The following is a 26069-nucleotide window of genomic DNA, read 5'->3' as shown; positions in this document are numbered from 1 at the left end:
TTTATAAACAGGAGAATCACCTGAAAAATGTGTGAGTTAATCCTCTAGCTATTTTTAATGCTTATAAGACATTATTATTGAGAGCTCTGAGGAGTGCATTAGGTACTGTGTGCTTCCAGGAGTTTTTAGACCAATTGGAGAGAGTCTAGAAAAAGGTTCGAAGTTAGAGGTAATACGTGGCTTACAAGGAAAGCTCAAAATAAAAAAGAAAGACCTCAGTTAAGTATGTAAAACGCTGCTGTAAAGAAATAGGGAGTGTGTATTCCCAGTCCATAGTGTATAGGCTCAGTTAAACTAATGCATTCGGATTGAAATAAAGGTGGCTTAGGCTACACATATGGAAGACTTTCAAACAGTGGGGAACAAAGCACTGAACAGATTGAGTTTGGAAGGTTTTAAAAATCTGGGGTTGCTCAGACTGCCAACGAGAAGAGCCTGTTGGAATTGCTAGGTCCTCTTGTTCTCACTTCTATCTGTAGATCTTTTTTTCAGTCTTTTGTATGTTTTGATCACCTAGTTTGATCTTATCTCATTATCTACATTTGTTTCTTTCCTTCTTGTGGTGCTGCCTGGTGTTTTCTTCTTCCCTGCCATGCTGTTTTGTTTCTGCCAATTTCCACTCGTAATTCAGGTGTAGAACAGAAAAACAATTATTTCTCTTCTGTGAGTTAGATGGGTTTTTTTTGGCCTTGCTTGTACAAAAGCATACTTTCACAAATCACCTTTCTTCTCAGGGGTCAGTTTTTCAGATCATCTTGTCTTGCAGGTGTCCACTGAGCTTAAGTTCTCTATGCAGCTTCTCTCTTCCATCACTACTTCTGATTTCCATCTGAACTCTGTCTCTGTTCCCAGCTGGATCTCTTATGTGAAACTGTCAAATATCGATTTGTAGTTAATGTACATTCTGCAACTTTTGTACCTCTTTATTTTGCTTGTCTGCAGGTTTTGGTTTCTTCTGCCTCAGGAACCATCGCCATTTTAAAGTGAAGGCATTCCCTTCTGCACAGCTCCTCTTTCTGGTGCTCTTTGCTTATTGGCCTTCTCAGTGAGTGCCCTCGTTTTTAAACCATTCTCCAAGGTCTGTTCTGCAACCTGATTTCGTATCAGGAGTTAACTCTGGTGGTTGTCCTGATCCTTCTGCACTTGAAGTCACTGGCTTCTTTCATTTACTTCTTCCTTCTCAGGCTGATGCAGAGTTAAAAACTGGAATGTCCTTAAATGATGACTTCACCAAATTTTGGAATCTAGTAGTGGCAAGAAAACATCTTGGTCTTCACAGCTTTTCTGAGCTGGTAGTAGATATGCTGACATGCTTTTGTCCTTCCTTACTTCCTTATCAGCCAACAGTAACAGTGTTAGGTGGAAGTGAGCATCTTAATTCCTCTTGGCTGTTTTCCCTGGTCAGAATTCTGAGTGCTGCCTTTACTTGCAAGTTGTTCAGATCTGTTTTTGTTCTTGTCTCGGTTTTGTTCTTGTGTCAGTGTTCTGTTTTCACACAGTTGTCTTTTTAATTGAGTTTTCAATTCAACTTTTATTTAAGATTTTCTTTTTGCTGTCACAGAATGCATGGTTGTCTTACTGTCTCTTGGGTCTATATTTTTTTTCCACAAAGGATATTTTGTCCATTTGTGGCAAATAGAATCAAATTTCAATTCAGGAACCTTCTGTTGGCACACTCCTCCTCTCCACAGAGCCACCTGGAGGGAAGAACCAAGCCACCTCAATAGGGGAAAGCTGTTGGATGTCCAGAAATGCTCCGAGAGATCCCTCGCTGTTATTACTGAGTAGTACTAGAAGAAGCCTTTCTTCTTTCTGCTCTACACTTTATAATCAGAATTTAGTTTTAACTCTACTAATAATGGCATTTTTAGAAACTTAATTATGAAAGAGGATATTTTTAACTGCTTTAAGTGTGTACACTGTTTTCACATAGTTTTCAGTTTACTTTGTCAAGAAGGGTTTTCATCTTGAGCACTTTTGTGTTTCTTAAAGTAGTTTCAGCTGTTAATCATGGTCATTGGTTCTGCCAGTTTTACTGGTTTTTTTTTACTTTTCATTTTGTTACATTTTAGTGGCTTTTTTTTAAATTGAGATTTTCTTGAAAGTTAATAATTAAGATTTTCGCTCAGCCTAAAATCTAATACCCTTCATCATTTGTTATCAAGTATAGCATGAAGTAATGGAGAGATACTCGAGGATTTGCTTATCTTAACACAGGCCCAAATGAGTCTACTAATGCTGTCCTTTTACAGACGTACAGCATTTCCATGGAAAAATTATGTGCTCATATAAAACAGATTTGACATTAATTGTTACCATTTGTTGAGAGAATTTTGTTCTGTTTAGCACGCTTGGTTATCCCTAACAGGAAAGCAAACTTGCGCTATTACTTTACTGATTATTAGTCAAACATTTTTGCTTTGGGGAAAACTTCATTTAGAAATACATCAGTATTTATGTTTGAGTATTTACTTTTTTTTGTTTGTTTTCTCTATTTTGATCACCATTAGGGGAATTCCTTGGTACTTTTTAGTAATTCCTGTGACATTGAAAGTCACAAAAGTGAAAGACTCAGGCAGAGAACCTGACTGTCTGTACAGAGTGGGATGCAGTACCTTATTCTTTTAGTGAGGCTGTAGCAGGTCTGATGTCAGTCACTTCAGAGACCTTTAGACCTCAGTGCTCATTTATTGCTAAAATGTACCAGCTCTGCTCCTGCATTATGAAGATCATCTGTCAACACTTTGAGATATTCTCCTTTGTTATTAAGCTTGTGATGCTCTACACTGTCAGGTTTTTTGCCAATTATAGTTAAGGTACAATAGTGTATTCACTGGATCAAAGTCTCACACTGGCGGTAGAGGAATGATTTGTAAGTCTTTATTCATCTGAATTGTACAATAGAATACCTGAGGAATGCAAATAATCCCTCTAAGGACTCAATAGAAAAGCTGTTAAAATGACAGTCTAAGACTATTATTATTCTGAATTGGTGTTTTAGCCAAAGTAATTATTTCTTATCCTACACTGTCAGGTTTTTTGCCAATTATAGTTAAGGTACAATAGGGTATTCACTGGATCAAAGTCTCACACTGGCGGTGGGGGGAAGGTTTGTAATCTTTTTTTTGCCAATTATAGTTAAGGTACAATAGTGTATTCACTGGATCAAAGTCTCACACTGCGGGGGGGGGAATGATTTGTAAGTCTTTATTCATCTGAATTGTACAATAGAATACCTGAGGAATGCAAATAATCCCTCTAAGGACTCAATAGAAAAGCTGTTAAAATGACAGTCTAAGACTATTATTATTCTGAATTGGTGTTTTAGCCAAAGTAATTATTTCTTATCTTGTTGTTCCACAATAGTTCTTAGTTTATTAGTTACGATGACCATATTTACCAAACAGAATTTGAATCCAATTTTTGACTTTACTTTCATGCTCATTTTACTTTTTCAAGTTAGCATGTTTCATTCTGTCTTTCACTTGGTACATTATTTAATTAGTCTAGAGACCAGTGTTAGATACTTACTTAAAAAAAAATAAAATAAAAAGGATGCATGCACAGATGTTGAAGTACACTTATGAATAGCACATCCATTTCTAGGTACATTTTCTGTAAAAGGTTGGCATTTGTAAGCTCTGAACTTTGATATCCAGTTTGTTAGCCAAAATAAATCAGCTAACTACAAATGTCAGTTTTAGAAGTGCTGTTAAATGTCACGTGTCGCATTCAGAAATGCACCTTAATTGTGATTTTCAGTTCAGACGTTTCTGAAGGCAATAGTGTTTCAGTATCAGTCCTGGATACCAGACTATATTTTCATTGGATAACTGGAGAAAAAAAAAGATTAGTATAATGAGGATTGAAAACCACTGATGGGGTATTTACATAAGTAAATGATAGAAGACCAGCCTTACATAACAAACGTGTGAAAACTGTTGAGTGAACTTTTATATTCTTTGTCCCATCTAAAACCCTACTCAGTGGGCCATGCACTTAATCTCATAATAGCTCTGATCCCCTGCTATTTTCTTTGACAAATGTGTGTTGATGAACTTGTGGTTCAGTTCATTTTTTTTCTGAAGTGACATTTGCATTGATTATTTAAAGGTTTGCAGGCCACAGTTTCAAAGCACTTTAGTATAATAGGAGTTAAAACCTTAGTCTAAATCTTGGAGATTAGCAGGACTAAGAAAAAGAACTCAGCAAGCATAAAACCCTGTGCTGTATGGTGGGTGCTTCAGGTCTGAACCATCTACAGCACCCAAAGTGTACTGTATTTTGTACTTTGTGTCTTAGTCTACAGGAAGTATTCCCATGCCTCTTGTGTTTTCTTGCTGAGCATACAGAGTTGTCATTCTTACCATTCACACCTGTTCGGAAATAGTGCCCTATAAATAACATTGAACTCCTTACAGGTAATTTATGAATGTCTCCCTTAAATTTCAAATAAATAGTATTTGCAGTCATGAATGTGATACCTGTGTTTAAAGATTGTTTAAACATCAGCTATTGCTGCAAAGATTTTCTTAATTTTTTTATAGGATATCGAACATTCAAAAACTAGCACCATAAATCCGTAGCTCTAGATTTGTAGTTTCGTTCAACTAAAAAAAATAGTAGATGTACAGCAAACTATTACTGATGCTGCCAGTTATTGAAGATGAAGAGAAATAGGAAATTTGATTCTTTATTTAAAAATAATAGTATAATATCTAGAAGCTTTGTCCTGGGGAGATAGTAGAAAGGTGGAAGAAACTAGTAGAAACACAGCCCTGTATTCATTAGCTATGGCATACTCCAAGATCAATAGCTAGAAAAAGCAGGGTGCTGCTTGCTATCTAGGAGTTTACGGAGTATAGTGTTCTTTTCTGTCTGTTAGTATCAGCTGCCCTAGTCACTGAGATGCTTTTAAAAAAAAAAAAAAAAAGAGGAAAAACTGAAGACCCCCAGTTTTGCTGCATTTGATAAATATCACTCTTGGAAGTCTCAGAAAAACGTACATCCACAGATCTACAAAGTTTTATTCATTTAGCATTTTAGATTGCAAGTATTTAACCTCTACCAAAAACCTAGTTATTGTCTCAAATTATGCCTATTTCTGATAGATTAAATGCCAAACAGAAACCAAGAAACAGTGAAATGTTAATGGAGTACACCTGAAGCAATTGCTGCCTGTTAATGCCTTGACCTTGGAAAGCAATACACAAAAAGATGGCATCATAAAACCGTGCAATTCTTATGAATATGTATGTGCTACTTGATAATAATGAATGTGGTACAGCCATGCATGCACTACAAGATAATGTTGTGCCCTTTGTTGTGTACAGGTTGATAAAAATTAAAGAGTGGGTGGACAAGCACGACCCGGGTGCTTTGGTCATTCCTTTTAGTGGGGCCTTGGAACTCAAGTTGCAAGATATGAGTGCTGAGGAGAAACAGAAGTATCTGGAAGAGAACATGACACAAAGGTTAATTAGCATTCATTTTCCCTACACTTTATTATCAACTATTTCCTTGCAGTAATTTAATTGCTTGCGCTGATAGAATAATAAATGACAGAGTAATTACCATTATAAAGAGAGAATCTTCTCCTTTCTTTACCATGAGACAGAGTGAAAAGATTTATTTTAAATTAAGTTTTTAACTGTCATCTGTCATCTCTGTACAGTGTTTTAATTATAACATAGGTATTAGTTATGTATATTTTTAAGAAGGAATGATCACCAAAACTGTTTCGTCATCCATGGGGAGTAGGGATGGTGGAGAAAATTTTGCCATAATTTTTTCTGAAGAACTATAATAAATTGTTTCAATATTGAATTTCAGTCAAACAGTTATGCTTTCATGACCCGGAGTCCTGAAAATTGCATGAGACCAAAAGTGCTGCCTGATAGGGTGATTTAAATTTATCCCGTATTTCTGTATCCTGCCAAATAAACAAATCAAAATACTGTCTTTATGATGCTGCAGTAAAAAAGTAGTTCTTCTGAAGAGAGTTCAAAGAAAAAGGCTACTGCGATTATTGCTGTGTTTAAAAGTAGACCCGGTGTCTTCAAAATATGTGATGTCTTTCCATGTAAATTGATTACTTGGGGCATTTAGCTATTTTATGTGTATATGTTGAATGAATTGGATTCATTTTTTTTTCAGTGCTTTAGCAAAGATCATTAAGGCTGGATATGCAGCACTCCAACTAGAATACTTTTTCACTGCAGGCCCAGATGAAGTGCGTGCATGGACCATCAGGGTAAGATTCATACTTATTCATCAGCTATATCCAGTTCCACACTATTGAATTCAGATTGATATCACTGACTTTGAAGTTTGTCATGGTGGCGGTTAGCTAGTCATTACAGATGAGGTTTTTGTCCAGGATAACTTTAATTATTTGTGAGCTGCTGAACAGTGAAAGTGGAGCTGCATTGATTGAGGCAGGTAACAATTGATTCTGCCTATTACATAGTCTGAATTTCTTCATCCTGTAGAATCTGTCTACCCTCCTCCTGTGGTCAGAGATAAGACGTACCAGTATTGTGCTTGCTTAATCTGTGTGACTGGGTTTGTCTGCAGTGAAATTGATGTTGCTTTTCATTTTGTATTCACTAAGTTTGTTTGGGTTGCGGGTGGTTCATTCCTCCTTTGCTTTGCTCGGATTACATTTTCAGCAATAAAAGCAATATAACATCATTATATCCCTCATGGATACACAGTTGGGCTCAAAAACCTAAAATCAGTGTGCAGTAATTCAGGTCTTTTACTGACTTTAATATTTAGACCTAGTTTATTTTGGTAGTTTGTGTGTTTATCCGGGAACTTATGTAATGCCTAAAATTATATTATGTATTTTAAATATTGATGTAGAATGATTATAGCCATAGAGATCAACTAATTTATTCCCAGAGGACAGTAAGAGCTGAGCTGTAGTGGTTTGCCTTTGAATGTAAATATGTTATAATATAAAGATTAGTATTGAAAAATATTTTGAAATGCATGTAGTTACAAACTATCTTAAAAATTACAAAAATGTCAACTTTTGGAGGTGCAGATCTGTCACTGAGCTTTTATTTTTTGCATCGGTGTATTTAGTGCTGTGCAGGGAATTTCAGTGCTGTATGCAATTTCGTTCAATGGAATTAATTTGTTTTCATTACTCAACATAATTTCCAGTGAATTTATATTTTTATTAATACTGCTGCAGATGTTTGTGTATAAGTTTTAGTACGTTAAACTTATTTTCCTAAAAGCACGTTTATTTTTTTAGCCTTTTCATCTCATCTCCTTTTACATGATAACTGCTAGCTAAAGTCCCTGAAATAGCCACCAAAATAATATAAAAGCAGAAGTTCTGTTGTTCTGATTTTTGCCATAGTTTCTAAAAGCACATTGTGAAACGCCACTGTTTTCAGTAGGAGAAATGCTTGCTCTTTATTAGAAAATTTGAAAGCTGGTTTATCTTAAGACTGATTGTAAGTATCTTTGATTTAATGTGCAAAGATATTTAGTCAGGTAAGCATCAGTGAGTAGCCATATTAACCCAATACATCTTTTATTGTAAAAACTGTGCTTTACACTGTCAGACTCCTTAGCACTTTAACATGCTTTATTAAGCAGCCTTTAGGTCATCATTATTTCTCGAATTTCTCTCCATGGTTGTATGTGCACAGAATGTATGTCCTTGTAATTTAAGGCATGCAGTTACAATGCATTCTCCTCTATTGCATAAACTTAAATTGTCTTATAATAGTTTTATTGTAAAAACTGTGCTTTACACTGTCAGACTCCTTAGCACTTTAACATGCTTTATTAAGCAGCCTTTAGGTCATCATTATTTCTCGAATTTCTCTCCATGGTTGTATGTGCACAGAATGTATGTCCTTGTAATTTAAGGCATGCAGTTACAATGCATTCTCCTCTATTGCATAAACTTAAATTGTCTTATAATAGTTGCCTGTGATTTTTTTTTTTTAGTGATTCAGTTGTTGACATTTTGGTAAGAATACTCATTTTGTTCTATATTAGATAAAATTATTTGTAAAAACTGTGCTTTACACTGTCAGACTCCTTAGCACTTTAACATGCTTTATTAAGCAGCCTTTAGGTCATCATTATTTCTCGAATTTCTCTCCATGGTTGTATGTGCACAGAATGTATGTCCTTGTAATTTAAGGCATGCAGTTACAATGCATTCTCCTCTATTGCATAAACTTAAATTGTCTTATAATAGTTGCCTGTGATTTTTTTATTTTTTAGTGATTCAGTTGTTGACATTTTGGTAAGAATACTCATTTTGTTCTATATTAGACTTAGTAAAATTATTCTGAAATAAAAATAAGATAATACATAGGGCTTGAGATCCATAAATCATTTTTGATTACAAATGTGGTTCGCCAGCAAATGTTATCATTTAATTGAAAGTATTTGGACATAAGTAAAAGTCTTGAGTAATTCAGATTTTAAAGTTATTTAAAAATCTTTATTTTCCTCACTTTCTGTCTGGAGAGCTAGGGATCGAAGTAAATCCCCCAACAAAACACAATCATAGCTTCTAAAATCAATACTGCTGTTGATACCTATTAGGAAAAACAAAGCTGCCCTTCTTTAGTATCAGTTGGTTTATCTGTGGCAAAGGCATCTATCTGTATGTCCCAGTATTGAGAATTACCCAGCTGTATGTGTGACATTTTAACTGACATGAAACAAAGTTTCAGCAGATCCTGAAAGCATATCAAAAAGGAGAAACCTCTTTCCTGCAATCAGTCTTCTTAAATGCAATTAATTTTGTTCCGGTCTTCCCTTTGACAGAAAGGGACGAAGGCTCCTCAGGCAGCAGGGAAGATTCACACGGATTTTGAAAAGGGATTCATTATGGCTGAAGTAATGAAATATGAAGATTTTAAAGAAGGAGGTTCAGAAGCTGCTGTCAAGGTGAGCTCCCCGTCTTTTTCTTCTCCCTTCCTCCATATGTGCCATTTTTCCATTTCAAGTCTGTTTTTCACAGGGAAGAAGTTCTTGATGCTAAGCGAATCTTAACAGTCACCTCTAGCAATAGACCAAAATCTGTTTTCATCTTTTATTTAGGAAAGAATTCAAATGCACCAACTTACTGAACAGGAATGCAACTATTTCAGTACCCAAGATATGACCGTTCATGGACTAAATGTCAACACTAAGGCCAAATGCTATGCTAAATTTTTCTTCTCTGTTTACATGTTAGTGTTCAGAATTTAATAAGCTTTAAAATGAACTTGTTTCTGAAAAATCAAATTTTTAAGATGAGATAACAGATTTTTGAATCACCTCTAAAAGGAAATGCAAGAAACACAGAAAATCTGTTTCTTCTAATAATGTGTCGTCTTGTTTTGAGTTTGCAGTGAAGGTATTACAAATGTTGGATGCAAATGGTTAAGAAAATATTGTATTATAAAAATGTATCTTTTTTTTTTCAGGATTAGTGGGTTCCACTTCTAGACTCTCATAGGCATAATTAGAATCTTAAAATTTACCATTTCAGTATTTAATTCAGTCTCCCTTTGATGTCTTACTTAAAAATGCCATGCCTTACTGTGATTGTTCAGGGTGCCAGTAATAGTTGCATGTAGTCCACGAAAATATATTACAATAGGTGAAGTTTCCTAGCTGCTATCTACTGAGTAGACAGTGAAGATATTTAATGAAAAACTTTTTTTCTTGAGCTCACGCTTCTTTGTAGTGACACTTCTATTAAGAAGAGTTTTATCTGCTTTCTCAACACTAGAGGGCAGAGACTGATTGGGTGCCCAAAGTTGTGCCCTTCTTATAGCTGACAAATTATAGCTGATTTGAAGTTATTAAATATGAAATGAACTTGTACATGGCAAATAAATGTCATAAGAAAAGCTGTTCTTCTCTGCATTGCTACTGCATTATTTCCACCTTCTTTAAGCAGAGAAACTTCCCTTTATTTCATACACATTTGATTTCTCATTTGGCATTTTTGATGTTTTATTAAGATTCATATTTTATAAAATTGCAATTACAAAGCACATTAGTTTGATTTAATCAATCTCAGTGTTTGAAGGTTCCTACACTATCTAATGTGTTAAAGAATTTAAAAGGTTCAGCTTTATTGTTTGCTATTTGATAGCTTGAAAGGTATGCAAAACTATGATTTCAGATTCAGCTTATCCTCAGTGGTATCACTAAGGAAGATCATACTGAGCAGCGGGACTTTAATAGGTTTGTTTGAACCCCAGGAAGTGAGGGGGAAAAAAATCCTGGTATAATTGGTTCGTTGCGGCATGTGAACTGTCTTATCAAAAGGGAAGTAGAGTTGGAGTTGTAAAGTGAAACCACAGCTATAAATAAAGCTAATATTCTGCAGTCAGAAACCACTTTATGTAACCAAGACTCAAATTTTGCCAGCAACAGTTTTCGAAGCTCAAATCTGAGTGTTTTCCCTGAGAAGCCGCATCAGTTAATACCTATTAAATTAATCTATAAGTATTTTGCTTATGTATTTTTATTTGCTTTTCACAATGTAAGATTCTAGACATCAAGCTTCCATGTTCAAATTATATCGAATGATTAATTTTTTATTGTTTTGAAGTATCTGTAAAGCAAGCATATTTGCATTTGTTACTCAGTTTTTAAATCAAGATTCGAAAAAACGCCTTGCCTTTAGAAAAATGCATTTTATTACTCTAGTCTTTTCTAATTTGCATTTAATACAATGTTTCATGCCATACACAATGCTAATTACTTTTATTTTGCTGATAAATTGCAAAATTAAATTTGGGAGCTTTTAGGAGTCAACTGAAATAACAGTGGTAATGGGAGTTGCTTGCTTTGTATGTTATCAAGTTGATCGATTTTTAAGTTTGATTTTGTGTGTGTCTAACAGCAGTACAGCATAACTAATTTAATGCCAGTGCTGTGAACTATACACTGAATAGCTCTGTGTGGGCTTTGTAGTCTACAGGGATATCACATTATTAGCAATCATATCTGCTTAGGCAAAGCTGGCTTCTACAGATGGCTGCTTTCAAGTGCAAATGAACTGGTTAGACGTGTCTTGTTTAATACATACTCAAGATTCACAAATGGGTATTGATTTTTTCAACCAGTGTTTCTGATAGCAATGGAAATGGATTAAATGGTCTCTAGAGAATTTAAAGGAACACTGTCACTTTTAATTAACTGTAAACTGGTAACAAAAATACATAAACTTGCATTAGTGTGTCAAAATGTATTTAATTAAAGAAGTCTATGCCACTTGGACGGTGTGCAATACTGTGCTAAAAAAAAAAATCCGCATTGTTACTTTGTGGAGGTCAGTTTTTGCCTACAAATATTTGTGAGTAATAAATGTATTTGACTGTAAAACGTCTCTGTACCTGTGCCTGCAGCTTACGCTTGCTGATAATTTTTACAGCACTGTTTTATTAGTGTTTATGCCATCAATTAGTCTAATTACTCTTGACTTTAAGCATTATTAGGATCTTCAAAGGAAAGAACTACTAAGTCTACTTGAAAGTAAACCTTTTATAGTCTAAACAAATTTCCAGGGAGGGGAAATACAAAAACATTTGCAAAGTCCTATTTATTATTTATCGATAGTGTCATATGGGATAAGGTCAATTACTGTTGCACTATATATTTATTGTCGAGGCTATTTTATCTGCAATTTTCTGTAGGCTAGCATCACTGGTGACAACATTTAAATAAGGAATGACAGCAACAAGGTTATCGAGCCTCTGAATTCCTAGACAGCAATATGGGGAAATACGTTGCTTTACAGAGCAGGTTTTGTGAAAGAAAGGTGTCTAAGTTAACTAGGTACCATTAATCTGATCTGTTCTACTGCAACTAAGGTCATTAGTTAACAGCTTTCCTGTAATGGGATCTTAGGATACCACCACTGTGATAGTGTCATTGAGAATAATGGCACAGTGAGGTCTTGCATGGAAGCACTTTCTCCTGCAAGAGAAAACTTCAAAACAGGAATGGTTATTGAACTAAAGCAGAAGCTCTCAACTTTTCCGTATTGTAGATCACTTTTCAAGATAAATGCTTCTGCAGACGACCTCCCGCCCAGTCTGTCAGTCCTCATGCCACAGCTTCTCTGTGGCCTCTGTAATACTAGGTTTAATTATGACGAGATAAAGATAGAAAAATATAATAATAAATTCTAATGCAGAGGATGCTGATATGTAATAGATTCCTTGCCTATTTTCTGCTCTCCTCAAGTACAGCGTTTTCATAACGAATTTCCTTTTCATGTCTTTGGTCTGTATGCCTCCTCCTGTATCCTGGTTTCACAGCCTATCTGCTCTTATATCTGTCCTTCTGAAGCAAATTTCTTCTAAAGGAAATTTCTGACAGAAAAACTGGGCCTGTATTTTGTGCTCCTCAGTCCTTCATTATCTGGGCACAAGCAGACAAGAGAGCCCCGCTCGAAGCACAAGGCATGTACAGTCGTGACTTTTGCATAGTGTTCCCATCTTTAGTTTTGACAGTACTCGCTTGTCCTTTGCTGGAGCAGCTCTGAAGTAGTTCAGATACCAGGTTAATAGCCGTGCAGCCATGATGCAAACTGTTGCTGATCGCCCTTTCCAGCAATACTGTTTTAGATTCCTGCTGCCAGTGTTTGCCATCTGCAGGTTTTTTAGATTAAGAAAAAGAAAGCCTGAAAGCTGAAAAAAAAAAATAATTAGTTGTTTTAGTGTCCTTTATCTTAAGACTTGCCAGGGTTTACAGATTTACTGCTAGATAATGCCGATGGCATTTAAGTACCACTGATTCAGTGGAGGTTAGATTATTTTTATATATATTTTATATGTATGTAAAACCAAATTATGTCAAACTGAGGAGTACTGCAGCTGTCAGACTCTGAAGCTGAAGTAGTACCATTTCTTTACCAAAATGTATTTAAATAATTACAATTTGAAAATACTATAAAATGTCTAATAAAAAAATAACCCATTTTCCTTTTGTCTGTTCTATTTACAGGCCGCTGGAAAATACAGACAACAAGGCAGAAATTACATAGTGGAGGATGGAGATATTATCTTCTTTAAGTTTAATACACCTCAACAACCCAAGAAGAAATGAATATCAGATGTTGTTCATTGCTCAGAAATAAACTGTGCTGCTTCAAAAAGCATATGAATTTTTATTTAGGAGGGAATATCTGGAAACAAAAAGCATACAGTTTCTACCTAGGGAACTTCCCCTCCCCCTAGTGAAATTATTCTTGTTTGTTTTGAATTAAAATATGGCACCTCCAGTGAACATGCAAGTTCACTAAATGTGAACAGCTTTGCATTTCAAACGATTAAGACCCTACTCCAAATTGTAGAAGCTTTTCAGGAACCATATTACTCTCATGATACTTCATTAATCTCCATCATGTATGCCAAGCCTGACACGTTTGACAGTGAGGACAATGTGGCTTGCTCCTTTTTGAATCTACAGATAATGCATGTTTTACAGTACTCCAGATGTCTACACTCAATAAAACATTTGACAAAACCAGCCTTGGTGTGTTTGGGGATGTCTGTATTGACTGACTGTGGTGTGCTGAATGCGATACGGCACCTGGTGGATGCTGATTACAGAATTTTAAGACGTGTATGATACAGTAACTGGCAGTGTGGGGCAGCTGCAATTGTATCTCAAAAGTGAGTCTTTCATGGGAATCAGAAGATTAGGATGCCAATGATTTGTCTCAAAAAAGTTAATGAATTTGTAGATGGACATTCACTGAAAGATGATAGTAAGGATAATAAGAATGATGCAGCGTAAATTATTTTTACCGGAGAGAGGAAATACATGTAGAAAAAGCATGTTATCTTTGAGACTGAAGCTTTTTTGTTCAAATCATTTTGAAAAAGTATGTCATTCTTGCCTTGAAATTATTAAATTGTGGGGGCTGGAGCAGCGGTGCCTGATGTTGTGCGTTGTCCTCTCAGGTCTGGTTTTCAGGCCAGCGGAGGGTGACGCAGATAGTGTGGTGAAGGAAGAGGTCATGCTGTGCTGGATAGGTAAGTCGTTCTGCTGAAATAAGGCTGCAGCTGTGAGTACTTTTTTCCCCCCCTTTAACCATGAGGGAGAGCTAGTCTCTCTGGGTAACGCAGAGGAATAAGTTGTTGGCAAAAATAAAACCAAGTTTGTACTTTTAATGCAAGCTGTAGAATTGCCCTTACTTGCAGCGTGTTTAATGTATTTAAAACAGGCTGACATTTTCTGAATGTGTGCCTGTGTTTCAGCTACAGATTCAGTGGGGTCAGGGCTGGGACAGATGCTGATGTTACCTGTGGCTCGCTGGTGTGCCAGACCTCTCACGTCGCTGTGATAAATTTGCTTGCTGTCAACTTTGAAAAGGCAACTTACCACTGGCTAACCTCCCCTCTGTGTTCAAGATATTGGGAGCACTGGTCATGTCCTGCTCCGAGGCGTCCCTTGAGATGCCGCCTTTGAGCTTCATTGCTCATTTCTGAAAGAGTAAGACATGGGTCAGCCAGAGCCACGAGGCTCATTGTTGAAAAGTTGGCATCATGCCTTTAATTACACTGAGGAGAAAGAGGGAGGGCAGATGACTTCAATACGTAGTTGTTGATTTTGTTTTAAAGAGTATCTCCTTTTTTCATGGTGGCAGGAGCGGCAAGAGTATTGTGAAGCAGGGAAATTAGGACTTCAGATGTTTTGGAACCCTTGAAATTCTCTTTTGTATCGTCTCCCTGGTGCGGCTAGTGTTTGTTCTTGGCGTTATTTTGATGTTACCTAATTGAGAAAAGATTAGGACCACCAAATCTTGTGTTAAAAGTCGAATCCAAAAGAAAACCCAGCCTACCTGTTTCTCCTGGAAGTCAGCAAGGTTGCTAGTAACAGAGAAGGGCTCATGCTGGGTTTGAGACGCAATGAAAGGTGAGTGAGAAGTGGAGTATGTGTGTTGGGGAAAGAGAAGTGACCTCTTTACTGCACTAATACCCACTGAAACGTGCTCTCGTGTCCTGTCTGAAATTCGTTCTGGTTTCCAGAATATCCTCATGCTACTTAATTATTACATGTCAGTGAAGAAGTTGTTAGAAAGGACAGCACCATTCATGGATTGCTTTTTATTTTTGCATCTCTTAGTTACATTTAATAAGCCATATTTGTTTCGATTTGAATGTGTGTACTTCACAATACCTCCCTGTTCGAAAAGTAAAAATAATTACAAATTGAATGAAGTTGTTCTTGATAGACAGGGGGTTTTGAAGTTATTACAGTATTCTGAAAATAGAAAACGAACTTAAAATATTTGCCACATCTTCTTTAAAAATATATATTCTATAACGTTTTATGTTTCAGCTTATTAACTTGCCTGAATAGTTTATCTCTTCAGCTGTTTAACTAACGTTCTTTTAACTAGTGAAGTTAATCAATTATTCCAGAATAAAAACAAGTTTTATTAGAAGAAAGAATAATCTGATAAGCTCTGTTACTCCTGTCACTGGTGACTTGTGGCAACTGCCACATTAAATATGTGTAGCCTGTGTTTCTCCTCAGTGGGTCTATGCATTTAAGATGTACAACTCCTAAAAACTTGTGGATATATGTAGCAAGTTTCAAGCACTCTGTTTTAAATAGAGTTGTGATTTAACTTAAGCCAAGCACACGTTATTTATGCATTTCAACCTGCACATGTGACTCCAGGTGCAATGTCTCCATCCTACTCACATGTGCTATTTAAGAAAAAAAAAAAGTGACATTTGCCTGCATGCTCTTCACTAAGTCTCGGTGACCTGTACTCACTGGGGGTGATGATGGTGAGTAGAAGGAGACATTTTGTTTCTCTAGCTGGAGAAGGATGAGAAAACATTGTAGGCACTGCTCTTCCAAAATATGGAAAGTAGGGAATTTTGCAAAGGAGGAGGAGCACTAACCCTTCCTCTTAACTTGCATTCCTCAGTGCTTAATAGCCATGGCGTTGATGGCATGTTTCTGGTATTAAACAAGTGCTAGTGGAACAGGGAAATCGCTGCTGCCTGCCTCCAAACTGACCAAAAGAGAGTGCCTGAAAGTGATGCGGAGATGCCAGTGAAAGCAGCTGTGCCTGCGCTGGCATGTGGGGTGACTCTGTAGGAGTGGATCGGAGAGCGAAGCGTTGGCACGGAGGACCTGATGTTCCCACGGCATGTATTTGAGGGCCTACCTCGGACTAGTTGCAGGCTGGTCCCATGAGGAGTTAGAGTGCAGTTTGCACTTCAGTCTCAAGAGAGAACCAGTTTGCCATAAGATACCCGAGAGATAACCAGTTTGCCTGCTGTGAGACTCCTGTGCAATGCAGAGCAAAGCAGGGATAGAGTGTGTGTGTGTGTGTGAAGAGGTGTGATCGGGAGATTCGCTTTTAAAAGTACGTTCCTGGTCAAATAAAAACATTGCTGTAGACAAGTAAGGGCTTAGTGCTGTCTTTTATTGGCAGCATCAATAGCAATATCTAGGTGATGTGCTTGGGCACCCCAATACGTGACATTTCAGACCATTAAGAAGCACAAAGAAGAATGGAAATTTAACTTTTGAAGACTATTTGTACCCACGAATACCTCTTTCACGTAGGATATAGTTTTCTGTCCTAATCAGCATTTCCCAGAACAGCACAAGGGGAGCAGGCTTGGGTTTTCTGTGTGGATTAAAAATATGTGGATTAATATATCATATAAAACATAATATTGTTTCCACAGTATGTTACCTAAAGTAAAACAGATAGTGAGTGTGCTCAGCAGTCAGTGATGAACTAGAAATAGCCACCTAACTGCCTGAAACTCAGGTGTGTTCGTCCGGCTATTTGAAAACTGAAGTAAACCTTTTAGTAGGATAAGAGCCACCAAGATCATAGAATCATAGAATAGTTTGGGTTGGAAGGGACCTCTAAAGGTCATCTAGTCCAACCCCCCTGCCGTGGGCAGGGACATCTTCAACTAGATCAGGTTGCTCAGAGCCCCGTCCAACCTGACCTTGAATGTTTCCAGGGATGGGGCATCCACCACCCCTCTGGGCAACCTGTGCCAGTGCCTCACCACCCTCAGTGTAAAAAATTTCTTCCTTATATCTAGTCTCAATCTACCCTCTTTCAGTTTAAAGCCATTCCCCCTTGTCCTGTTGCAACAGGCCCTGCTAAAAAGCTTGCTGCCATCTTTTTTATAAGCCCCCTTTAAGTACTGATAGGCCGCAATAAGGTCTCCCCGAAGCCTTCTCTTCTCTAGGCTGAACAACCCCAACTCTCTCAGCCTGTCTTCATAGGAGAGGTGTTCCATCCCCCTGATCATTTTCGTGGCCCTCTTCTGGACCTGCTCCAACAGGTCCGTGTCTTTCTCATGCTGAGGGCTCCAGAGCTGGCCGCAGCACTCCAGGTGGGGTCTCACCAGAGCAGAGCAGAGGGGCAGAATTGCCTCCCTTGACCATGCAGTAAAGAGCATGATCTTTTTAACGGCCTTCCCAGTTCTGCATTTTGAGTAAAGTCTTTATTTAAAAAAGAAAAAAGTATTGTCTAATTTCATGTTTATTTGCTCTGTCATTGACTGTGTCCAGCCCTGGAGAGGTGGTAGCATTATCGTAATTGTTTTAAATTATTTACCTTTCCTGAAGGATCCTGTCTTACCTGCTGCAGGTTTCCATCTACCTTCTCCCCTTCATTGCCAGGTTCACCCTGATCTCTTCCCAGACCACAGGGCCTGGTTGGTCAAGGAGTCTGTATGCCAGAGCGCCTGCTTTGAAAACGCCATGTCATAAGCCGTACTTTATTTCCTCCTCTCCCACTGAACAAGTTTCCAGCTGGAGTGGCTGCACTGTAGCTGTGGTAGCTTAGCTGAACACCTCCCGGCGCTTTATTGGTGCTGCCTGTGATTGCCCAGCGGTGCGTGCCATGGGCAGGGGCAGCCCTGCCGAGCACGGCGTGCCCCCACGCGGGGCTCCCGGCCGGGCAGCAGCCTCCAGGCATTCAGCCCGGTGGCAGTGTGCTCCGCGCCTCCTACCTCTGCGCCAGCAAGCTGGCAAATAACCTTCGAAGCTTCAAAAGTATCAGCAACGTGCTTTCTCGGTGCAGCATTTTATGTTCTTGTGGCTGCCAGGCTTGTTCAAACCGTCCTTGCAGAGCTCTGTTGGTCCTTACCGTGGCGGTTGGCAGTGATGCTGCATGCCCCGTTCTGTCAGGTGGTTTAAATACTGAGCATTTCTTCTACCACGTGCAGGGTAGGACTGTAAAATTGCATTTTGAAAGAGCAATGTGTGTGGCAAGGTTTTCGGTTTAAAAAATTTCAGCTAAATTTTAACATTTCTCTCCACTCATGAACTCAGCTCACAGAGGATGAAGGGGGGGAAATCATTAGAAGTTAGTAATTGTTTAAAACTAATAATCACTTGTTTTAATTTTTACTCCCGCCATACTAATTCCGTATGTTTGATTATGCTAATCCACCATTTCACTTCAATTAAACCAGGAAAACCACTGGAGGCTTTGAAAAAATAACAATAATAATCAAAGTAGTGGTATTCATCACAGTATCCCAATGGGTTGAAATAGCGGTGTGCTGGTTGGGCTTTGAAAGTTTTAAAGTAAATTCTGCATTTCAAGGCTGTCTTTGAAGCTGTTACTTCTTGGCTTCTATCTGCAGGTAGTGCCCATTCCCGATCCATGGGAACAGACACATATGGCAGCGTGTTGCATATTGTGAAATAAGTTACATGTGTGTGCTTGCCGTCATAAACCGATGATTTGGTAGGTGCCTGCTCATCAGAGCTCATTACGGCTTCGTGCAGTTACAGAGTGCCTGTAGCATTTTATTTTCTACACGCAAAATATATGTGCTCAGCACAGAAAAACTTTATAAACCATACAGAAAACAAAATCGGCTGTTGCAAGAGCACATGCTATGTGTAAGTTAACAAAATACATTCACCCGCGTCTCGGAAAGTACGTGGGCTGGCAGATCAATGTGTAAGTTAACAAAATACATTCACCCGTGTCTCGGAAAGTACGTGGGCTGGCTGAACAGGGGTTTCCCTGCCCTTCGCAGCTCTGCCGCTGCTGCAGGAGGGGAAGGTCTTTGGCTTCGGCACTGCTGGGCCCTGCGGGGCAGGAACTCTGCACAGCAGGGGGAATTGCAAAGGCTAAGATTATATATGGGTGTACGTCCAAGCACAGATAAATAACACGCCAAGGGCTATTTCGGTGAGGGTAGGGGTGGAAGAAGTACTACTCTGTGCTGGATGATGTTTTTACCTGCAGGGACCCAGACCCTTCAGCTCAAGCAGAGCCGGGTGCAGGGTGTGCTGGCTGCGCTGCCTGCAGACCCTCTGCCGCCACAGCCGCCGGCAGCGATCCCCCGCCTCGCCCAGGGCAGCGCCTCCAGCTCTGATGTTATGGCTAATTTAAGCCTGGATTTGAAAGTGCAGAGTTAAATCCCTGCACTGCTTGTACCTCTTATACTGAGTTCACTTGCTATATTTTGGTGAGCCTAATGATCATGGCAGCGTGCAAGGAGGAGGAAAGGTTTGTGAGGGGGATTTGGGAAACCCGTTTGTGAGGACCTTCACCACCTCACGGCCACGGACGCGCAGAGAGGCTGCCTGCACCCGAAGTACAGCCTGAGGTAAGCGCGTGTGGCACCAAGTTTGGTATCTACTCCGACAACAAAAAAAGAGAGTTAGATTGCACAAAGGGGTCCATAAAGTTTGATTTATGGTAAACATGTAATAACATAAAGGTTAATAAAGTCCTCGTTCAGTAATGAGGAAGGCTGTTCCCCCACATAAAAAGGTTCCCAGGAGCGAGCCAGAGCAGCAGGACGGGCTCTGAGGGAAGACACCATGGCTCGGTGTGTGAACACCGGTGTGAGGGTTTAACTGCACCGCACCCAGCCGCTGCAGCCTGCCCAAAGCGCAGATGGGATGGAGCTGATGCGGGTGCCCTGGCCCAGGACAGGGACCCATCCCCTCTCTCCTCCTCTGCTAGGAAAACTCACCCGTGCCGTGCAAGGACAGAACTAGCTCTTACTAGGGGCTCTGATGCTGCTGAAGGGCCACCTTGCCAAATTTGTCAGCAAAAGATGCAACATTTGCTCTCCTTTGAAAATTGCACACAAAACCTTTTAGCTGCCAAAGAGTTAAACTTCTCCGAAACCCAAATTGTGTGCAAAGTATCCAAATTTGGATATAAATCCTGTTTAAGTTTCAAAGCACGGCATTATTGGAGGTAGCAATAGTAACATCAAACAGCCTTGATAAGATCAACAAATTACTAAGTATAATTGTTTGTGCTGGAGTGTGTGCAAGGAGATAAATAGCTCATAAATTAAACACCAGCGCCTGAGGGTGAGTCATTCATGGATTCAGAGCTGTCCTGACACTCGCAAGCAAAAAGTAATTTTTTCTTAGTTCAGTAATTATGCAATTCAAGATCTAAGATCAGCAATCAATGCTAGGTGTGCTTGCAAAGGTAGAAGAGTACTTCAGCTATTGAGTTTCCCATACATTGATTAACAAGAAAAGTCTGTTGCTTGTCCCTGTAGTGGGGAATATTCTGACTGAGGTACAATTCTTCAATATGACAATGAAGACTTGCATAAAAAAGGGATTAAAAATAGACTAAGGGTCAGTTTTTGCTGATATAAATTGGCAGCACTCTCTTGGCTTCAATAGAACGGTACTAGTTTATACCAGCAGAAAATCTGGCCCAAATTATTAAAGAAAATCAACAAACCCCCTGTGATAACCGCTGTTAGTCATCCAGGCTAGTGCCTGTTTCTGAGAGGCACCTGGCACCTCGCTGGCTGCGCTGCAGCTCGTATGCTCTCACGCGGGGTCATTAGAGCCCCTTCTTGACTTATTCATAAGACCCCGTGAGAATCTTGGTCTAATCAGGGTTTTCCTAAGGACAGAGAATAGTAATGTAATCTGTTATTGTAACAACATCATCTTGATCTGCTTTTATTTACTAATGTTTTGCCAGCCATTAAATATTTTTCTGCCAAGTTCAGATAGAGATCACACTGAGAAATATTTTTCTGGAAATGCAACGTAAATCTCACAGCTGCTCAACAATAGTCACTGCTGGTATAAACTCCCAGACTTAGGAGACAACTTGATGTGTAACCTACAACCCTCCTGACCACTTGGATCTCAAATAGCCTTCACCCCATCCATCTGTGGAGTGTCGTGGTGGGGGAGGAGCGGTGGGAATCCTTCTGGGGAAGGACTGGAAGTCTGTGACAGTCTTCAGACTCTCTCGCACAGACAGCTTGCATCCCTTGACACCGGGCTCCACCCTGATGAACCAAATGGTTGCAACCGTCTGGCTATGCAAACAGGTACACCACGAAGTAAGCAAGGATAAAGACTAATAAAATTAAAAATTATTTTTGAAGTCCCTCTTCACTTGCCATGTTAGGGTGAAAAAGCTTATATAAAGAGGTTTTTACTTCCTGACTGGCAGCCAAACCCTGATGTCTCCTTTGCTCATCGGGCTTCAGTCAAATTCCCCAGAGAGGCAGTGTCCAACTCGTGGTCCCCCAGCAGGTTACAGGGCTGGTGCGTTCAGGGCTGCCTGTAGTTCAGGCTCGTGCCCGAGCAGCGTGGTGATGTGGCCTCGCTGCACAGAGATGTCCCGCACGCAGACCACAGGAGGGACTTTTCCCTGGAGGAAGAGTGTCCATATCTCCATTCCTGCCAACCACAGCTCCCATCCCTCCTCCTGTGGACTGGGAGCACGTAGGGAGCGAGATAGAGCTGTGAGGACATTTCTTACGTGGAAAGGTGCTGGAAGTCTGTGCAAGGCATAAATAGGGTTTTCAAGTTCCTACCAAGGGATGGCTGCTATTGAAGTCCGGCTGTTGACGTATTTATATTTTTCATAAATAACAGTGGGATCCTGCCCTTAATGTTTGTGGAGCCTTTCACAGCAAAGACTTTGACTGTCAGCTCTTCCCCGGGATGGGTTCCCTCATGCGTCAGGAGGACTAATGGTGCATCAGTTTTCATCCAAAGATATACAGGAGAGATGGAAACATAACTGATGTAAAATTACATGTATGGTGTATGAAGTATGTCTTCTCCACTGAGCGACGCCTTCTTCCTTGCTGCATCTCCATCCCTTCGCACGCAGCCTGGCTTTTGAAGGCTTGCCCGAGTTCTCTGCAATTCCTGCCAACCCAGTGGTACGGTCACCTGGCGCTCAGGGACTTGTCACCAGGTAGGGATGCTTCTCCTATCGCAGGCCGCCTTTTACGTGCTGTCTTGAAGGCAAACTCTTCGCCTTGGGGAGGTCCCGGTCTAAACCCAGCGTGTTGGTTTGAGACGCGCTTGTGGAAAGTGTTCGAGGTCAGCCCTGGCTGCACTGGCAGATGCCATTCTGGGAATAGAAGAGAAATGTTTAATTTATATTTACTCTTTAGGAGAAAAGCTGTAAGTGTGGTCTTTTATTCCAAAATAAAAACGTGTTAATGACTGGAGTGTCTAGCGCATTGGGAATGTCATTGTTTTCAATTACGTGCCATTCTGACGGGAGAGCACAGATTCTTAGGCTGAATGGAGACTTGTGCTGCAGCTATTTGTGCCTTTTAAAACAGTTTCTTTACTACTTTAAGGGAAAACTGTAAAATGGCAATAATGACATATTATTACAAGTAAATTACACTGTAAAATAGCATTAATATTGCAGTTGAAACCTAGAATTTGAAATAAGATGGAAATATTCATTTGCACACAGCTTTTGTTCTTATCAAAAGCGACTTGGATCAGGAATGAGTTTTACTTAGCGCCTGCACTCGCAGGCAAGCTGATGCTCAGTCACCTGGTTGCGGCACAGGCTGTCAAGCTCATCTGTCATGAGCCGCCACAGGAGCCTCAGGCAAAGCCCAGCACACCCCGAGGTGGCACAAAGCACCATGCATCCCAGAGGGAGCGGAGATGCTGAAAACGCAGCTCAGAAAGACCTCGTATGTGCAGTAATGCCTCGGGCTCGGTCCCTGGGGAGCGGGCTGGGCAGCCAGGGCTCCCATGGGAGCGGGGATGGCCTCCGTTTTGTCTCTGTGGCGGAGGTGGATCTGTACCGCAGCACGTGAAACCCACTCTTCTCCCATGTAATGAAGAAAGACTAATAGGAATTAGAAATTAATAAAACCAAAGTGGGTGCAGGATAGTAACCGTGGACCTTGTGCTTAGGAAGAGCACTGAATGATTTAATACTCCATTTCATGAAAATTGTCCCTTGAATTTGGCAGGCTTGTTCTTTAAAGGTCAACGTTTTTTGGTCTTATTTTTCCCCTCCTCCACTCATACGTGGAAAATTGTCAAACCCTTGAAGGGTCACTTCTGTACAGAGAAATTTTACACTGGTAAGGTCTGCAAGAGAGCTCCTTCAGAGGGGTACGTAGAAGGTATGGGGTATCAAACTGCATTTAAAGCTCATTCTTTTCTGGGCTGTGTTGGCATTAAAGAGTAAGGAAGAAGAGAAACCATTTTCTCTTGATTTCAATGTAACCCCGTTAAGTAGATTGCTCTGATAGTAGACCTGCATTTCCAAAGGCCTTTGTTTGCCTCTTACATATCCTGCAGCAATGTTTGCTCACATCCATCACCTACCTTTCAAGTAGGACATGCTATTGTACATTTAATCAGGACCACCAGCAAGGCCCCATGAACTTTCTGTGGCAATGAGCCTTAAACCTCCCTTCTTTCCATGCTCAGTCCCCAAACAGAACGGACCTCCCCTTCCCCAGGCGAGGGTAGCCAGCTTGCCGGGTGATCTGCCCACCAAGGCATGGCAGAGGCCATTTGATGGCCACGGGATAAAAGGGGAAATCCCAGGAATCCAATCACCTTTTTGTCACAACTTTTATTCATTTGTATTCCCACCAGCACAAAAAAAAGAGAGTAATAAACGTAGAATTGATCCCTCAGGCAAATTCCGTTCGATGTTACACTTCTAGCACTTCTTATCTCTGCCACATTGAGTAATACACGGGAGGCACAAAATCTCCGTATGTGGGAGTCACCAATGTCTCTATAATGCTTCTTTGCAGCAGTGAGATACCTCCTTTTTCTGTCTTTGCAGTAATTTTACTGTGGCACAAAGAAAATGAACTGCCAGTTGCTGAATCCCGTCTTGTGCTCCTCATGACCCCTCACGGAGGGGGTTTGGGCCACCGGTGGTGTCCATGGGAAACAGGGGATGGCAGGGCAGGCCACAAAGCACTGCTGTGCTGCTGCTGCTGTCCTAGCTCTGAAAGGTAAGCCCCAAGCAAACTTCCCTTTCTGCAGGATAAGTAAGGCTGCAGGGAGGTCCGTGCTGCCGCTGCCAGACTGCTCCTGGTCCTGCGCACAGCTTGTTTACTCCTGCCCTGCTGATACACAGGGTGCGCTGGGAATAAACCAGTTATCCTTGTCAGAAACACTCTTATTCGGTAATTGCCAGACTGTGAGAAAGTGCATTTGGAAAGGACAGAGAAGGAACTCGACCAGCAACCTCTCATAGCTGCGTCCCAGTCCCCAGCCCAGAGCCTGGGAGAGGAGCTGCAAGCACAGTTTTCAGTTCTTCCGTGAGGAATGACGTGAGATGTCGTATAAGACAGCCTCAGAAAATGGATGTTTATTTCCTAAGTGAGCTCCTGGCGTGGTTTGGAAGGGCATTGGCATTGCGGCCACTCTGAGATGGGTACGTTCCCTCTGAAATGAGTAGTTCTGTTTTCAAAGGCAATGGAGGTCTATTTGCATGACACTTGTATTTTAATATTATGGCAAATTGTATCTTAGAAGTATTCATGTATTATTTCCAGCAATCAGTAAAAATACGTATGTTATTTGTATTCCATTTGATGCCTTTACTTGGGAGGAAATATCTTTAAATAAAGGGGGCTTATAAAAAAGATGGCGCTAAACTTTTTAGCAGGGCCTGTTGTGACAGGACAAGGGGGAATAGCTTTAAACTGAAAGAGGGTAGATTTAGACTAGATAGAAGGAAGAAATTTTTTACACTGAGCGTGGTGAAACGCTGGCACAGGTTGCCCAGAGGGGTGGTAGATGCCCCATCCCTGGAAACATTCAAGGTCAGGTTGGACGGGGCTCTGAGCAACCTGATCTAGTTGAACAGAGGGGTGGTGGATGCCCCATCCCTGGAAACATTCAAGGTCAGGTTGGACGGGGCTCTGAGCAACCTGATCTAGTTGAAGATGTCCCTGCCCACGGCAGGGGGGTTGGACTAGATGACCTTTAGAGGTCCCTTCCAACCCAAACTATTCTGTGATTCTATGAAATGCATTAGAAATAAAGAGGTACTGTACCCCTGACAGTCAATGTGGGCACCCTCAAAATAAGAGAGCTGATTTCTTTTGGGGGCCCAAAGACCAGCCCAGGAGCCCAAAGGCATTTGGTGCCTGAGCCTTGCTGGGGGCCTCGCTGAGGACCCCAGCGCTTGGCAAGCGTGTTGGTTCCCTTAAGTGTCCCCACCAAACACCCACACCTGAAAAATATCCGTCTCTTTTCTTGTTTCAATATGCGATCTACTGAGCAGAAATACCCGTCCATCACACTACTGGTTCGTGTGTCCCCTTTGAATGTAGGAATCAGTTTGCGAATGTGGGGTGTAAGAAATAAGTGTCCTTCATTTGATGCTATTAAAAAAACCTCCCAAACCTCAACTGGTTCATCAGGTTTTGAAAATGTCTGATAAGAAAGACATTTAAAAGCGCTTTGACAAAGTTACCTCAGAATAACAGTGAGCAAATAAGCAAAAATAAGCACGAGAAGTCCCAAGATAGGAGGCAGAAAATGTTGTCTAGGTCTTCCACACTAATAGAAGAGATTCTGTGCTTCATATCTGAAATAACCAAAAAGGAAGGCAATGTCTCAGGCCGGTTCTGTTATGGTTTGCAGGCAAATGCAACTTTAATCATCATAATCCCACTGTATTCAGTGAAGCTATTCTGTGCTTAGACTCACATATGTGACTAAGTCTTTGCCTAGAGAAATACATTTTTATAAGCAAATTAAGGATATTCATGCTCTAAATCCTGGTTATCCTGGTTAAATTGGGGACCAAGGAAGCTTTT

At 40.2% G+C, this 26069-nt stretch overlaps 1 protein-coding gene across 1 annotated transcript in view; it reads left to right on the top strand.

Annotated features, from left to right (window-relative positions):
* Positions 1-13518, top strand: part of OLA1 (Obg like ATPase 1) — a 103847-nt gene extending 90329 nt beyond the window's left edge. Inside the window, exons 5-8 of the mRNA XM_009278586.2 lie at positions 5334-5474; positions 6157-6253; positions 8809-8931; positions 12994-13518. Coding sequence (XP_009276861.1) covers positions 5334-5474; positions 6157-6253; positions 8809-8931; positions 12994-13095 — 463 coding nt within the window. The 3' untranslated portion in view covers positions 13096-13518. The remainder of the gene's footprint in view (positions 1-5333; positions 5475-6156; positions 6254-8808; positions 8932-12993) is intronic.
* The last annotated feature ends 12551 nt before the right edge of the window (positions 13519-26069 follow it).

The sequence above is a fragment of the Aptenodytes forsteri genome, unplaced genomic scaffold (assembly GCF_000699145.1).
Source record: "Aptenodytes forsteri isolate BGI_AS27 unplaced genomic scaffold, ASM69914v1 Scaffold257, whole genome shotgun sequence".
Classification (NCBI taxonomy): domain Eukaryota; kingdom Metazoa; phylum Chordata; class Aves; order Sphenisciformes; family Spheniscidae; genus Aptenodytes; species Aptenodytes forsteri.
This window is presented reverse-complemented; position numbering and strand designations above follow the sequence as displayed.